The 17,926-nt window shown below is 44.5% G+C and overlaps 2 protein-coding genes and 1 pseudogene across 4 annotated transcripts in view; all 3 read right to left on the bottom strand.

Moving 5' to 3' along the window:
* Positions 1 to 3,203, bottom strand: part of CDCP1 (CUB domain containing protein 1) — a 63,141-nt gene extending 59,938 nt beyond the window's left edge. The window contains exon 1 of the mRNA XM_050780508.1: positions 2,993 to 3,203. Within this exon, the coding sequence (XP_050636465.1) occupies positions 2,993 to 3,074 (82 nt within the window). The 5' untranslated portion in view covers positions 3,075 to 3,203. The remainder of the gene's footprint in view (positions 1 to 2,992) is intronic.
* KIAA1143 (KIAA1143 ortholog) overlaps positions 1 to 17,926 on the bottom strand; it is a 940,736-nt gene that overhangs the window by 406,162 nt on the left and 516,648 nt on the right. The gene's annotated exons all lie outside the window — the stretch shown is intronic.
* Positions 16,300 to 16,700, bottom strand: LOC126948571 (40S ribosomal protein S24-like; annotated as a pseudogene).

Here is a 17,926-nt window from a genome sequence, read left to right on the forward strand (position 1 = left end):
AAAAAGAGTGTGCAGAACAACACAGCCAAAGAACACATTCTCAGATATATCAAAATGGGATAATCCAGTTCATACTGTTTTATAACCTCAGCAACATGAGGATAATGGTTCATCCTTTCATGTCATTTTCTAGTCTGCGCTATGTAATTTCAAGTGCCTTTTCCCTGAATAGACCTATTAAAATTGATACAAGCAGCTGACTATTGTTGGACATGTTCTATTTTTAATAAGAAAAACTGGAAGCAACCTAAATGTCCAACGACTGGGGACTGGTTAAAGCCATACAATGGGATGATCCCATGTTTGGTTTGCGCACATGAGTGTGCATGCATACACGGGAAGAAGACTGCATCAAAGTGAATAAGGCAGCTTGCCTATAGATAATTTTTTTCATTTTGGTTATATTTATTGCCACTTTTTCTACAATAACTATATGCTACTTAAACCATCTTAATTATTAATTTCCTTCCCCCACATTGATAGTCAGGGAGAACGCCCAGAAGAGTGTGTGTGTGCACATGCAAGGCGTGCAACCATCACAGATGAAATGGCAGCATCTGAGGTGAGCCCTAGGGCTAGCAGGTCTGACTCCAAGTCATGCAAATCTGTGGGGATGTGGGGGAGGAGCTGGGGGAGACACAGCAGCCCTGCCAGTTACACATTCCAGACAACAGCCAGTAGCTCCTCATTTGAATCGGAAACAGAATGAACACCCACACTCGCCCAGGGAGTGTGTACACATCATTTGATCTGTCTGCTCACATTTTTGGCAAGAGACAACGGTGGCAAGATTGGGGTCACTGACCCAGACTCTGGTATCTGAGTGGTTCTTAGAAAGCAACCAAATTAAGGTTTTCAAAAGGCTATGATCCCAATGTAACCAGTGTTTCACTCTTGGAAATGGGGGAGTTGGTGGGGATACCAAAGTCACAAAAACACACGACACCAAGACACAAACTTTCCTTTACTCTTCATCTCTGCAGTGACACCAAGTTCATTTTTACTCTGCTGAATCTTTCTTTGTTAAGAGACTTCACAGATTTATAAAACAAATCCACGGTGCCGGGGCTCTGGCTTTCTGCATCCTTTCAGGACAGTCTCCAGGAATTTCTCAAAGGCCTTTGCCAGTTAGATCCTCAAGACTATATAGGCAACTGCTCCAACCACAAAAGCTCTCAGTTCAGCCTGATGTAGCCTCAAAGGGCCAGTTCCTGAGACCATAGGGAGGAACTTAAGAAAGTGAAAGGGAAAGTTCCTAGGCTTCTACGTATTTATACATTGAACCATGAGACAGGGCTCAGCCAGTCAAGGACTTCCTGGAAGGGACTCCATTGGAGCTACTCGACCAAAATGGCAGCTACCCCAGATCACAGGAAGAAATGAGACCAGAAACAGAGGCTATCATTATTAGCAATACGTTGATTTACACCCTATTCTTACTGGAGGAGTTCCCCCACTGTTATCACAGAAAGCCAAAAACATCTCAAACAATTCTCAGAGTTTCAATATAGTTCCAAGATTGGCAGGCGCACATTTTTCTCAGCACACATTTACACATATTTTCACTTCCTTTTTATTCTTTTTCTTCAAAGGGAATCTTGAAAATTCAGTCCTAAGAAATTATAGTAAATATTCATCAGCCGGGCACAGTGGCTCACATCTGTAATCCCAGCACTTTGGGAGGCCCAGGTGTGAGGATCACTTGAGCTCAGGAGTTCGAGACCAGCCTGGGCAACATAGTGAAACCCTGTCTCTACTTTTATATATATAATTTATATATACATATATATATAAATCCATGCCATGGTTTAAATGAAGTTTTAAATTTTCTATCTACTATGTAGCAATATGTCGCCTGTTGTTGGAGAATGAACCAGGAAGTATTCCTGGAGCTTATATTGATATTTTACAAGCTCCTGTCTTGTATTTGTAATGATGGTAGTCACCGGGAGGCCCAAATTCAACCTCACTTGTGTCCTTTTATTCCTTAATCTAATTTACACCTGCCAAACACAAACCCACCTTAGATGCAGCAAGGGGAATCAAACCCACACGACTTCCTGGAGAGCTCTATTTAAAAAACACAAAACCTGTACTAATCTCGCGAAACCTGTACTAGCTTCACATCAAGTTCTTACATGAAGAAACCAAGTTATTTACTATGTTCTAATACATCTAGGGCCCACAGGGCATTTCCTGGCTGGCACAGGTTGCTGGGACGTGGCGGTCCCTTCCCCCAACCGAAACAACTCGAAATTCACACACATCCCCGAACAACAGCCTCCTGTCGTCAAAGTCCACTGCCAAGAAGTGCGAGGGGCGCGGGAATGTCCAGTCTCTGCGGCGGCGCAGATGCCTGGCGGCTTTCTCTGGGACCCCGAAAAGAAATCCGGGCGCTTTCATTTTTGCACTAATTTCATTTTTGCTCTTCAGCTTTAGGAGAGGGGGGATGCAGCGTGCGGACGGGAAAAAGGGGATCTGGTGGGAAATGCCGACATGAAAGCACTTTTCTTGCACCTTCTCTCTGGACTAGGCGAGGAGGTAGAGGGCGAGCCTGGAGAGGAAAGATCTCTTCCTACACCCTGCCTGGGTGTCTTCAAGAAGCCCGGCAAAGACCCCGGGACCCACGGCGCGCCACCTTGGACATGTCGCCTGGGATCGGCTACAGGGCGCTCCTTTTCCCGCCTTCTCGGCCAGCACCGGGCTCATCTTCCCGAACCGGGAGGCTCCCGGATTGGGGATACTCTCACGTGCCGAGGGCAAGGTTGACTCCAGGAGGGCAAGGCCCACGCACCCGACGCGGCGCGCGCAGGAACCGGACAGTCAGGGGGACCCAGAGCCACAGGCGCATTTTGATTATGCCGCCCCCGCCCTCCCTCCGCACCCTCCGCAGCCTCCGCGCCCAGCGTCCCTCGGCCGCGTCTCCGCCCGGCGTAAGCTGGCTGGCTAGCTCACCACCCCGCGCCACCCGCCTCCAAAGCCCGGCACTTACCTGCCGCGCGCGGCAGGCGCGCCGCACCCAGCAGCAGAACCCCTAGCAGGGCGATAGTGACCCCGCAGTTCAGACCGGCCATGACTTCGGGTCGCCTCGGCCTCGGTGGGGAAAGCGACGGTGGGGAGCGGCGGCCGCAGGCGCCCAAGCCCGGCGCAGCTGCGCTCCGCCCTGGCTCGCTCACCTGCGCGCGGGCGGACCGGCCCGAGCCCCGCCCTGCGCAGCAGGAGCGCGAGCTGACCCGGTGCGTCCCTCCTCTCTCTCCTCCTCCTCTTCCTGCGTCAGCGACCGCCTCTGCTGCCCAGGGTGCAGGGCTCCCGGCACCGGGTTGCTGGGTCCCTACTACTCACCATTGCGGCGTTGGGGCGGACTTGTCCCCACCTTTCCGGGCTTAGTCCTCCTTCCCAAGTCTGAAAACGATCAAGTCTTTTTGTCCAGAGTCGCGAAGGTCGCCCATAGAGGAAGCCAGTCTACCTTCCCTTTTCTGTCCAGGAGACAAAGGTCATTATGCGCCTCGTTTTGGAGGAGAATCCTATTTGTGGGCTACCCAAGCCCTGGATCCTCTGCTACCTGACTTGGGCCAGAGGTCTATTGGACTTTAAAGCCGGTGGTGGTACAGCTAGTCTTTGCAGGACGGTGAGCCTGCAGCCTACTCCACACACATCACCTGCAGTATTTCCAGACACACAACGTGCCCAAGGTCCCCAGGGTAGCTAGAAAATTGGAGGCAGATGCACCACTTTGTTGAATTGTGAGTAGAGTCGTATGTATGCTTTCCCTGAGCTGTGGATGGAATAGTATATGCCCTTCTCGAGTTGTATTATAAACGGAGTAGTGTCTGCAGTGTGGGCGTGAAGCATTCAGGTCAAACGTTGGGCTGGAAAATGAATGAAAAATGAATGGCGCTGGACTCCTTTTCCAAATCCTTCCAGCCGCAGGTGTGCCACCTGCCTGTCTCCAGAGGCCCTGTGGGTTCTCCTTCCACCCTGCAGGCCATACACCAAGTCCAGGCCACAGGGAGAGATTACCGATGGTTCAGGAGTTCTTAGCTAGCAGACCTGGGTTCTGCCAAAATGACTCCCTGGGACTATTTGTGTTCATGGATAGCCAGAAGGTGGGCCAGAGTCACCCAGAGCAACCTGGGAGGCTTGGGACAGGAACCAAAGCACGTGCGACAGCATCAGTTTACAGTCCAGTCCCAACTTCTGCTTAATTCTTGGGGAGGCTGAGCCTGTCCAGGCTGCCCCAATCCTTCTTGTGGACAAGAGTGGGAAATCATCTCCTAGGAGCGTCACACCTTCTTTCTCCGTGTCCTTAATAATGAGAATAGAGGTAGCTCTGCCCTCTGGGAGCCCACAGTCCATCAAGGGAGGCAGAACTTGGAACATGACCCTGCTCACACCCCCACCTCTGGGAGGGCCTGTAGTGTGAGCTAAAGGGGACCTGAGATTTAATCTTCTAGTCCACTTCTGTCCTTGTGCAGACAGATGGGAAAACTGAGAACTAGAGGGAAGAGAGAGGATGAGAAACAAAGGGAGGCTCTTGGTTCTCCCCCACTGAATCGAGGACAAATTCATCAAGAGAAAGAAATCTTGACAAAAAGCTAAACACTCTTTAAAAATATTTATGCTGACCAGGAGGGTGAAAGCAGATTTGTCTTTTCTCCTCATTCTAAGCAGGTATGTATATCCCAGCATCTTTTCCTAGCATCCATAACACCATTGTTTCCCACATAGAGTAACACCCACAACAGTACTAGAATGGCAGTGTATTGAATGCAAAATATCAGAAATATTGCTTGACAAGTTAAGCCTAAGGAGCAAGTTATTTCATTACTATTTCATCTCTCTGAAGTTTGCTTAGCTGTCTTTCTTGGGATAGTTGACACCAGCTTTGTAAAAATGGAATGAGGGTCACTAATTCCCAAATATGAAGTATTAGCGAGGGTTCCAGAAAGTAGCAGCAACAAGAAAGAAGAAAAACAGGGAGGCACTTCAGCATCCTTTGCATGACAGCCCAACTATATAATTGAAGTAAAGATGTCCTGACATACTGTCCTGGTCCTCCAAGTGGAGTGTGAACAAAGCATTGCCAAGGATGGACATGTTTTGTCTTTACAAACATGGCTGAATGGAAGGAGTAAATTTTAAAGGTTATGTCTGAACTGGAAAGCAGTGTAGGTAACTATAATCTAGTGCTAGAGAAAAATGCCAGATTGAAAGGTAAATTTTCAGCTGGGTTCAGTAGCTTATGCCTGTAATCCCAGCACTTTGAGAGGCCAAGGTGGGTGGATAACTTGAGGTCAGGAGTTGGAGACCAGCCTGGCCAACATGGTGAAATCGCATTTCTACTAAAAATAGAAAAATTAGCCGGGTGTGGTGGTGGGCTCCTGTAGTCCCAGCTACTCAGGAGACTGAGACAGGAGAATTGCTTGAATCTGGGAGGTGGAGGTCGCACAGAGCTGAGATTGCACTATTCCACTCCAGCCTGGGCGACAGAGTAAGACTCTTTCTCAAAAAAAAAAAAAAAAAAGAAGAAGGTAAGAAGGTGAGTCTTAAAACAGACTGTTCCATCTAATTTTGACCTCTTCTGAAAACCTGCAAAGGCTATAAAATAGGGATTTAAAAAAAATTACATAAGCCCACAAAGGTGAGAAGAACAGAGAGAAGACAACAGCAAAAATCACCCTGGAAGCTAGACAGCAGTTGGACTAGTGGTCTCTGCCTTAGAAGCCTGGAGATGGCAGAACCCTAAGCCAGTAGTGGGGAAACTGAGAAGTAACATGATTAACATAGAAATCCTCAAAAAAGATCCTCAGGAAATGGCAGCGCAAGGTATTCTGGAACTGGAGGGTGAAAGAGGAGTTAAAACAAGAAAGGCTGGGAGAAAGCTGTTTGAGAAGTACTGTAGTTAGATCCCAGAACCCATCCACCATTACCCCTGTCTGGGCAACAGTCCCTCATCCATCCAGCTTCCAGTGTTGTTCTTGAGAAATCCAAAACCATTCCCATTTTTGTTATTTTCTGTGAGACCCTTTTCTTGCCTCTAAAGCTGTAGAATCTTCTTTTTGGTCATTGGTTACTGAAATTTCACCATAATGTGCCTTGACATGAGTCTGCCTATATTATCCATCTTTAGATCTTGACAAGTTAGAGGGTTGGTAAGTTTAACAACTTTAGTGTCGTTTTCTGGAGAGATTAAAACCTAGGGATGTGGGCTGAGGGATGCCAGGCATAGCTGAAGGTATAGGAAACGTTGTAAAAGTAGGTAAATAAAGGGAAGATATGCATTCTGATATCTTCCTGATATCCCCAGCTGTCTGGCCCCACCTGCCTCCGAGGATGAGACAAAAGGGCTTTATTATCCATATTGGGGATGGAAAAAGTCTTCTGGGGAGTCTGACCAGCACAGGAGGAAAGACCCAAACATATGGACATTTGACCCTCATAAACAGGCCAACCAGCTTCCTACCATGAAGCTTTCAATTGATTAAGCCCCACCAACTTAGCTTTTTAATATCTCATTTTAATTTTAATTTCTATTTATTTATTTTTTTGAGATAGAGTCTTGCTCTGTCACCCAGACTGGAGTGCAATGACACGATCTTGGCTCACTGCAAACTCCGCCTCCTGGGTTCAAGTGATTCTCCTGCCTCAGCCTCCCAAGTAGCTGGGACTACAGGTACACACCACCATGCCTGGCTAAGTTTTGTATTTTTAGTAGAGATGGGGTTTCACCATATTGGCCAGGCTGTTCTTGAACTCCTGACCTCATGTGATCCACCCATCTCAGCCTCCCATAGTGCTGGGATTACAGGCATGAGCCACTGTGCCTGGCCAATATCTCACTTTTACACATGAGCAATCAGGATTTCAGGATATCTGAGGAGAGCTTCTAACATAATAGAGTCAAAGCCAACCAAGTAACCAAACTGGAAAAAAAAAAAAAAAAAAGAAAGAAGTAACCTGAAAGAGACTATACAAAGAGAAGAAAATAAAAGGAAGCAAAACAAAACAATTACTAACTCTTAGAGTGATGTAGGCAACTATAATTTGGTGCCAGACAACATTCTCTTTATGAAGCAGGAACAGCATGTTATAAAAAAAGCAAGGCCGAGCGTGGTGGCTCGTGCCTGTATTCCCAGCACTTTGGGAGGCCGAAGTGGGCGGATCACCTGAGGTTGGGAGTTCGAGACCAGCCTAACCAATGTGGAGAAACCCTGTCTTTACTAAAAACACAAAGAATTAGCTGGCGTGGTGGCACATGCCTGTAATTCCAGTTACTTGGGAGGCTGAGGCAGGAGAATCTCTAGAACCCCGGAGATGGAGGTTGTGGTGAGCCGGGATTGGTCCATTGCACTCCAGCCTGGGCAACAAGAGCAAAACTCTGTCTCAAAAACAGAACAAAACAAAACAAACAAACAAAAACCAATTCAGAGAACCACAAAAGAATTCTTGGAAATGAAAAAAGTGATTGTAGATAAAAAAAATAATAATAAATACACAGAAGAGTTAGAAGTGTTCCCAGAAAGTAAAGCAAAAAGACAAAAGACATAAAAAGTAGAGGGAAAAGTAAAGAAAATTTGCGGTCCAGTTCAGAAGATCCAATATCTGAAAAATATGTTTGCTAGAAAGAGAGAGCAGATGAAACAGAGGAGGCGACATCATCAATAATGTAATTCAAGAAATTCTCCAGGCCTGAATGACATGAGTTTCCAGATTAAAAGACTCATGGAGTGTCCTGCACAATGGATAATATAGGCAGACTCACGTCAAGGCACATCATGGTGAAATATCAGAAACCAATAACAAAAAGAAGATTCTAGGCTGGGCATGGTGTCTCACGCCTGGGTAATCCCAACTATTCATGAGGCTGAGACACGAGAATCACTTGAACTTTGGGGGCGGAGGTTGCAGTGAGCCAAGATTGCACCACTGTACTCCAGCCTGGGTGATGGAGTGAGACTCTGTCTCAAAAAACAAACAACAAACAACAAAAAAGAAGATTCTGTAGCTTCCAGAGGCAAGAAAAGGGTCTCACAGAAAAGAACAAAAATCAAAGTGGTTTTGGATTTCTCGAGAACAACATTGGAATCTGGAAAACAATGAAGCAATACCTTCAAAATTCTGAAGAAAGATAACTTCCAAATTAGAATTCTATACCCAGCCAAACTATCAATTAAACAATACGGTAGAAAAAGGACACTTTTAAACTTTCAAGATCTTAAAAAACCTCCAAACCTCCTACATACCTCTTCTCAAGAATATACTGGAAGAAGTGTTCCATTAAAATCAAAAAATGCATGCAACACAGGGAAGAGTGGATACAGTTTTTTTGGGGATAAACATAATCACCTTAAGAAAAATAATACAAAATTGCAAATAGAAAATCAAGTGTGGGGCCAGGCATGGTGGCTCACACCTGTATTCCCAGCACTTTGGGAGGCTGGGATGGGCAGATCACCTGAGGTCAGGAGTTCAAGACCAGCCTGGCCAACATGGCGAAACTGTGTCTCTACTAAAACTACAAAAATTAGCCAGGCATGGTGGCACATGCCTGTAATCCTAGCTACTTGGGAGGCTAAGGCAGGAGAATGGTTTGAACCTGGGAGGCAGAGGTTGCAGTGAGCTGATATGGCACCACTGCACTCCAGCCTGGGTGACAGGGCAAGATTCCTGTCTTAAAAAAAAAAAAAAGGAGAGAGAGAAAGAAAAGAAAAGAAAATCAGGTGTGAAAAATGATTACTGTGTTTAGACTGAGGAAAGAAATCTCAATGAATTACAAATGGAAAAATATAAAAAATGTTCCAAAATCCAGAAAAAATAACACAGTATTTTTACTGTTAATTGCCTGGTTCAACTCTAAGTCATTCTCCAGGTCATTTTGCCAGGTGCATCAGATAAGATGCAACTGATATGTTGAGATGCGTAAGACATGTGAATTCACATGCAGAAATACTCCCTGTCCAGAGAACCATTATAGTTTTGTGCCCTATAAATACAGAAATTCCTATAAATTCCATTTGTATGAGTCCTATTAACTATAAAGATCAAAATAGTATAGTGCATTCAAAATAATACTGCTGATTACCAATTTGTTTCTTACAGAAAAAAAAGTCCATCATTTTTGATAAGCCATGATGAATTGCATGTTCTGCTTAAAATTTTAGCTTTGATAATTGGAAAAGTTTTCCACAAACTAGCTTCTTCTGGATCTGTACATTTCACTTTATTCCTCTTCCTCCACTATGCACATACTCTGGGTGTTGGACACTGTAGCACAGGTTCATAATGTAATACCACCTCTGGCCTTGCTCCTTCTGGTCACCTCACCTTGTGAGTCAGCCCAGTGATTGGGAGGAGTATTCCTGGAAGCCATTACTACAATGTGAGAACAAGCAATGGCTTAACTACACATGAGTGTGACCGTGAATCAAGTAAATATATCCCACCAAACCCTAATTAAAATTAATGTGTGTCTGAGTTAACATCCCTTTAGCCGGATCCCAAAATGCCCACAGCCACTCAATGCTACATTGTATAAGGGGGAGTTTGATGGAGAGAAAGTGGAGGGAGGGCTTTTTTTGCAGTCAAAATACGTGCCTTTGCAAATTTGACAAAGACCTATGACCAGGGAAGCACACTGGAGATTTAACTTCTTGGTGTATTTGCCTCTAGATATATGAAGTACAAATACAGCCCAAGGGAGAGTCAAAGAACTCCCAGGGTGATATGCTGCAGACTTAGAGAGCCCAGCATCCAGACTGAGTCAAGCCATAAACATACGGCCAACTATGCAGGGCCCGGAATTCCATAGCCACCCTTCTCTCCCAGGTGAACAGATGGGCGGAGTTAAATCAAATGGAGCCATTGCTTTTAGTAATGAGATTCTCAAATAATAATGCTGCTTGGTCAAGACCACCCCCCGGCCCCCGACACAAACCTGTGCTCTGCAAATACCCTTGAGCCACATACACCTGAGCAAGCACAGAGAAGGAGCCTGCACCAGCCCTGGATACCTACTTGGCTTTTTACATGAGAGAAGAATAAACGTCTCTTTGTTCAGTTTCCAGCCTGAACCTCATCCTAAGGCAGGCATAGGAGATTTTTCTGGTGCTGTGGAAAATGTAAGGGAGAGCAAACCCATATGATTCACTGCAGATACAGGACCTGACCTAAATGGGTGAGATGGAATGGGTCAATGACCCCTAAATGGGTCAATGCGAATTCTGCAGTCAGATGTCCTGGATTCAAACACTGTCTCTTGCCAGGCGCGGTGGCTCACGCCTGTAATCCCAGTGATTTGGGAGACTGAGGCCAGCCTGGCCAACATGGTGAAACTCCCTCTCTACTAAAAATACAAAAATTAGCCAGGCATGGTGGTATGGTCCTGTAGTCCCAGCTACTCAGGAGGATGAGGCCAGAGAATCACTTGAACCTAGGAGATGGAGGTTGCGGTGAGCTGAGATTGCACCACTGCACTCCAGCCTGGGTGACAGAGCAAGACTCCATCTCAAACAAAAACAAATACAAATACTGCCTCTGCAACTTTACTGGCTTATGCCAACTCCTTTCACCTATATGTGCCTCAGTTTCCTCATTCATGAACTGGGTCCGTGAATAGGGTGTTGTAAAGATTAATGAGGTGTTATATATATGTAACACATTTAGCACAGTGCTTTGCACATGGTAAATGCACAGTAAAGTTAGCTGAGATTGCCTGTGTCGTGAGCAAAGGATGAAAAGAGTAGGTATCAGCTTAGTGGGGAGGGAAGCTGTGGAAGTGGAGTGCAGAGTTCTGGAAAGAGAAGGCTACAGACAAATTTCTTCACAGTCTCATTCAAATCTGAAAGTGTCAGCTTCTCAAGGCAGGAAACTGTGTCTGTTTTACTCATCTTTATATTTCTGGAGCTGAAGATAGGGATTGAGTAAATGCTTAACAAATAGTTGGGGAATGAATGAACTCATTAGCCAAGGATGTGTGGATTACCCCACCAATTGGGCCACTGAGCCCAGGGAGCTCTTTGAAACTTGTGACCCTGGAAAGATGAATGCACAGTTCATTTTAAAGAAGGGGTAGGGCCCCTGGTCGAATGAGGTCATTGTGGCCTTGTTGGGTGTCTAGCAGCCTCCCTGGCCTTGTAGGATGGGCCAGAGTCCGGTGGGCCAGGACTTTATCCAGTTTGAACAGAGGGTGGAAGAAACACATCTGTCCAAATCAGGTAACTTCCTGGAAACTTTGCTTTCCGGTTATTAAGCAAATTAATAAAGTTAAAGTTCTTTCAGTGCACAAATAGCTCTTAGTGTCACTGTCAATGTCAACTACTGTTTGAAGGAGAAAACTTCCCATTCACAGTTTGAGCAGAGCTTCTTTGTGAGCCTCAAAACAGAAGAGTTTGCCATTGTCTCAGAATGAGATAGAAGTTCCTTGGGAATGACTGACTTTGCCAAGTAATTTGCCCAACGGTAACCACAAGGTATAATTTCAGTCTTAGGATGAGTAAGACAAATAAGAACAATCCTTGCAGAGCAGCTAGTCATGCTGTCGTGGATGGGGTCTGAATGAACTCAGTTCTGCATGACTCAGGAACTCAGCAGCAGGCAGCTGAGCACCTTCTGAGGTCACCCCAAAGCAACCAGAGGCCTGGGATCCATGCACCATCACCTCCCCAAACTATACCATCTAAGAGGTCAAGCTGAAATGCCCAGGGGCAAAAAGAGAGGAAGAGTATAGCTGTGTACTCTTTTCTTAAGCTTGTGCAACCAGCTCTCAGTAAGTCACTTGCCCACAGGGTAGAGAGGGCCATACCCTGCCCATCCCTGGAGTCTGCACCACCCTCGGATATGATCCATCCCCATGTCAGGCCTCTGCTTGCCAGCCTTGCTTGTTTCTTTTCTATGTGTTTCCTTGAAATTTGGGAGGAACACAGCTTTAGTAGGGATCTCAGGGATTTTCCTCCCCCTGGAGAGGGAATTGAGTCATATCATTGTTGAGCAGGAGGACTTGGAGCTCATCTGGTTGACACCTCCCTGATCGATGCAGGCCTGGGAAGGGTGACACAGTTGAGTCAAATAGAAGGTGACCTTCAGAGCAGAAGCCAGGTGTCCATCCAGTAGTTCATGAGCTTTCCTTTCTGAAAAATCTTGGTTCCTGGCTGAGTGCTCTGGCTCATGCCTATAATCCTAGCACTTTGGGAGGCTGAGGCAGGAGGAGAGCTTGATGTTAGGAATTTGAGACCAGCCTGGGCAACATAGTGAGATCCTGTCTTTACAAATAAATTTTTAAAATTCACCAGGTGTGTGCCTGGTCCCCTTTTTAAAAATTGTGGTAGAATACGTATATAACATAACATTTGGCATTTTAACCATTTTTAAGTGTGCAGTTTAGTGGCATTAGTACATTCACATTGTCTTGCAGCTGTCACCACCCTCCATCTCCAGAGCTTTTCCTTCTTCCCAAGCAGAAACTCTGTACCCATTAAACTATAACTCCCCTTCCCTGCTTCCCTCCAGCCCCTGTCATCCACCACTCTACTTTCTGTCTCCGTGAATTTGCGTATTCTAGGTACCTCACGTAAATGGAATTGTATAATATTTGTCCATTTGAGACTGGCCTACTTCACTTAGCATAAGGTCCTTCAGATTCTTCCATGTTGTCGCATGTCACAATTTCCTTCCTTCCTAAAGCTGAATAATATTCCATTGTATGGATACACATACACAACACAATTTGTTTATCCATTTATCTGTCAATGGACACTTGGATTGTTTCCACCCTTTGACTGTTGTGAGTAATGCTGCTCTGAACCATGGTTGTACAAATATCTCTTCAAGATGCTGTTTTCAGTTCTTTTGTGTATACACCCAGAGTAGAATTGCTGGATCATATAATAATTCCATGTTTAATGTTTTGAGGAATCCCATATATACTCTTTTTAACAAGCATAATACAATGCCATGGTCACTCCTACAAATAAATGAATCATGACTCCTTAATCGCTTTTAATATCCAGTCACTGTCAGGTTTCTGATTGTCTTATCAATGTTATTTTAAAAATAGTTTAGGCCAGGCATGGTGGCTTATGCCTGTAATGCCAGCACTTTGGGAGGCTGGGGCGGGAGGATCGCTTGAACTCAGGAGTTCAAGACCAACCTAGGAGACATTGTAAATCCCGTCTCTACTAAAAACACAAAAAGTAGGCAGGGGTGGTAGTGTGTGCCTGTGGTCCCAGCTACTAGGGAAGCTGAGGTGGGAGGATCGCTTGGGCCTGGGAACCTGGGAGGTGGAGGCTGCAGTGAGCTGAGAATGCACCACTGCTCTCCAGGCTGGGCGATAGAGCAAGACTGTCTCAAAAGAAAGATAGATAGATAGATAGATAGATAGATAGATAGATAGATAGATAGATAGATAGATAGAAGTTTCATTGTTTGAATCAGGATCCAAATAGAGTTCCTATATTACAATGGTTGGTATGTCTTTCTAAAAAAAATAAACTTAATTTTGGAATCATATTTACAGAAAAACTGCAAAGGTACTACAGAGAATGCTCATGCACTTGTTCTAATGTCAATATCTTGCATATTGCTGTATATTTGTCAAAACTAAAAAAGTAATATCAACACTTTACTATGAGCAAACTGCAGACTGTATTCAAATTTTACTCCTTTTTCTATGAATGTCCTCTTTCTGTTTCAGGATCCCATCCAGGACCCCATACTGCATTTAGTTATTGTGTCTCAGACTCCTCCCATTGGTGACAGGTCCTCAGGTTTTGTTTTTCATGATCGTGAAAATTTTGAAGAGTAGAGGTCAGGTATTTTGCAGAATTTTCCCTCAATTTGGGTTTATCCAATGTTTTTGTAATGATTAGCTGGGATTAAGACACTTTGGCAAGGCCGGGCACGGTGGCTCACACTTGTAATCCCAGCACTTTGGGAGGCTGAGGTGGGTGGATCGCTTGAGGTCAGGAGTTTGAGACCAGCCTGGCCAATGTGGCAAAATCCCATCTTTACTAAAAATACAAAATTTAGCCAGGTGTGGTGGTGCATGCCTGTAATCCCAGCTACTTAGGAGGCTGAGGCACGATAATCACTTGAACCTGGGAGGTGGAGGGTGCAGTGAGCCGAGATTGCACCACTGCACTCCAGCATAGGTGACAGAGTGAGACTCTATCTCAAAAAAAACCCAAAAAAACAAAAAAACAAAAAAACCTAAAAAGAACTATTTGGGAAGGATCTCACAGAGGTGATGTGCCCTTCTCGTCAGAGTGCATCAGGGGTACATGATGTCCCCACAACATCTCTGGTGATGTTAACCTTCATCGCTTGGTTAAGGTGGTGTCTGTTAGGTTTCTCTACTGGTAAGTTACTCAATTTCCCTTTTCCGTACTCTGTTATTTGGAAATGAGGCACTAAGTCCATGATATGTCTGTAAATCTATTTTAATTTATAAAATAAAGCCTGTATAGAGGGGAACCTTCTCTATCTTTTCTTTTCTTTTCTTTTCTTTTTTTCCTGAAATTTATTTGTTGAGGAAATCAGGTCATTTATTTGTCTCGTACTGTGTCCTGCAGTGTGATGTATTTTACACCTTCCCTTGCCCTCTGTATTTCCTATAAGCTGGTATTTGGAACTGGAGGCCTGATCTCCTTCCTGTTTCACTCCTTCAGCAGGACCACTTCCTGAGGAGAGTTGTGGGCTTCTGTCAGGAGGCTCCTGGTATCTCTTTTTTGTGAAGTTAGCAGCTATTGATTCTCAACGTGTTGCTTTGATTCTAATAACACCTTTGAGTTCCCTTAGGACTTACCTTATCAAAGTACTTTTGTAAGTGAAGACAGCTCATTTTCTCCCCCCATTGCACATAGTATCTTCAGGAAATCGAAGTTACTGCCATGGTAAAGAACACTGTTATTTTATATACAATTAAGAAGAAAAAAGCACTGCAAATTAATCTACAATACAATGCTTTCTTACATTGTCAGTATAATTTTGAGGCAAACTGAAGAATACCAAGGGTGAGTTACCATTTTCCTTTTTAACTAAACTCATAGTTTTATTTTTCCCTCAGTTGAATCTCATTTTCTAGAAGTCAAGCCAACATCAGTGGGAAGCCTCTGCTGATGGATGCCTGGTGTGCTGATGGCAGCCTGTGCAGCATGGGCGTGGGTCACACCAGCTTTCATGGCATGACTTTGGCTCTTCCTTCATCTACCCCACGGATTCAGCAGTTTCTCCTGTCCTTCCTTGCATTGCTTGGTGTGTGGTCTGTTCTTCTGCCTGCTCCTCTGTGATGAAACAGCTTATTCTAATTCTGTGTCTTCGGCATTCTTGCCTAAGTCCCATAAGCACTTGGTTATAGCTTTGCAAGAAAATATAGAATTATAGCCATTCCTCTAGTGACAAATATTTGCTATTCTCCTATTAAATATCTGCCCCACTGCTGCATTTCCATGCGTCACTGCACCCACACCAACTTTTAGTTTCCTTATTGAATCGGGTTACAATCTTTTTGATGCTATTTTATTTTAGGTTCAAGGGGTACATGTGCAGGTTTGTTACATGGGTAAATTGCATGTCGTAGGGGTTTGGTGTACAGATAATTTTGTCACCCAGGTAATCGGCATAATGCCTGGTAGATAGTTTTTCAATCCTCACCCTCCTCGTATTCTTCACCCTCAAGTAGGCCCTGGTGTTGTTTGTTCCCTTCTTTGTGTCCATGTGTACTCAGTGTTTAGCTCCCACTTCTAAGTGAGAACACCTGGAGACCATGGATTTGGTTTTCTGTTCCTGTGTTAATTCACTTAGGATAATGGCCTCCAGTTCCATCTGTGTTGCTGCAAGGGACATGATTTCATTCTTTATTATGGCTGCATAGTATTCCGTGGTGTATATGTACCATATTTTCTTTATTTAGTTCACCGTTGATGGACATCTAGGTTGATTTTATGTCTTTGCTATTGTTAAGAGTGCTGCAGTTAACATACATGTGCATGTGTCTTTACAGTAGAATGATTTACATTCCTTTGGGTATATACCCAATAGTGGGTTTGCTTGGGTCAAATAGTGGTTCTATTTTAAATTCTCTGAGAAAACTTCAGATGACTTTCCACAGTGGCTCAACTAATTTACCTTCCCACCAGCAGTGTATAAGTGTTCCCTTTTCTCTGCCATCTCGCCAGCATCTGTTATTTTTTGACTTTTTAATAATAGCAATTGTTTGATGATTTTTTTTTCACATGGAAGTTTTTAGTTTATTAATCTTCTTGTGAAAAACCCACAACGGCCACAGATAACATCATTGCAGCACCTTTACTCCTTTGGCTTTTTGCCAGCACTAACATTGGCCTTTGCAGTCTCCCTACTTTTTTCATTCTGTTCTTGCGTTCCTTTCGTTGCTTTCTTGAGGTCTTTTTCTTCTCATACAGGCCATGTCTTGCAGGTCTATGTTTGGGTTCATTTTTCTTTGCATAATCCAGGGAATCGTAAATCTTGCCAAAGCCAGTTGTCTTGCCACCACCAAAATGAGTTCTGAATCCAAATACAAAGATGACGTCCAGTGTGGTCTTGTACATTTTGGCTAGTTTTTCCCAAATTTCTGTGTTAGGCACTGTCACCTTCCCAGGGTGAATGACATCAGTGGCCATTTGTTTCCTCTGAAGTCGTTGGTTGGTCATGAACTTGCCAGTGCGGATGGTTACTGTGTCGTTCATGATGGCGGTCTATCCTCAGACAGCCAGGGAAGAAAAAAGCTGGTGATACTTTAAATGGTAATGAAGCTCCATAGCTGTAGAACCAACCATGCACATACTTCAATTGAAGGTGATGCCAATATGAATAGTTATGGTCAAAGGTCGGCACGCACTGTCATAACAACCATGTCAGAGATGCCCGACTGTGAAAGGCTGCCCAATTTCAGATGTGTTACAAGTTTTTAGGCCGGGCATGGTGGCTCACACCTGTAATCCCAGCACTTTGGGAGGCCAAGGTGAGCGGATCACTTGAGGCCAGGAGTTCAAGACCAGCCTGGCCAACATGGTGAATCCCCGTCTCTACTAAAAATACAAAAAATTTAGCCTGGTGTAGTGGCGGTCACCCGTAATCCCAGCTACTTGGGAGGCTGAGGCAGGAGAATCGCCTGAACCTGGGAGGCGGATCTTGCAGTGAGCCAAGATCATGCTACTGCACTCCAGCCTGAGCCACAGAGAGAGACTCCGCCTCAAAAAAAAGTTTTTAAAATGTGCATCTTAGAATCGATGAAATACAGGTTTCTGGTTATGTGGGTGACGAGAACCCTATTTTATTTATCTGGGTGACCTTCCCACAGCATGTAGCTCAGTGCTTACATGGGATTTCAAAAATATTTGTTTTCGGAATGAAGCCAACAGTTAATCAATATATATATTTATTGAGCATTTACCAGGAACAAGATCTACTTGAAATGCATATTTGAAAACCCAAACCCATCCCTTTTTCTTAAAATAGTAATTTGATTCTCCTCATCCTTATTGCATTTCTGTAGCTGTTCTTAGCCAAACTGAAGTCTACTGCTATGTCAGTGGGCTTTTTGTTTCTTTTCCGCTTGAGTAATAGACGCACCCAACTGGCCATCTTAGATTTTGGAGAGTTGCGCTCCCTCTCCTTGAGGGTGGAGTTTAAGCTTCTCTTTGAATCAGCCTCCTGTGTTTTTCTCCATCTCTTCTTCCCTTCCTGCCTGTGCCCTCGCCTTAGTTCCCACCAAAGGTCTACCTTCTGAGGTCTTTCTTCCAATGTGTGCTTAGTGTTTCTCTCTTCAGATTTAAATACTCCCAGGTTTTGGGCTCAGTCCCCTGTATGCACCCCTGTTTCTTAAATCAGTTTCTTCCCAGCTGACTCTACAGAACATGTTCTTTCTGGGATGCTCTGGTAGAAAGAGGTCTGTGGAAATGCATGCAGCGAA

The sequence above is a fragment of the Macaca thibetana genome, chromosome 2 (genome assembly GCF_024542745.1).
Source record: "Macaca thibetana thibetana isolate TM-01 chromosome 2, ASM2454274v1, whole genome shotgun sequence".
Lineage (NCBI taxonomy): Eukaryota > Metazoa > Chordata > Mammalia > Primates > Cercopithecidae > Macaca > Macaca thibetana.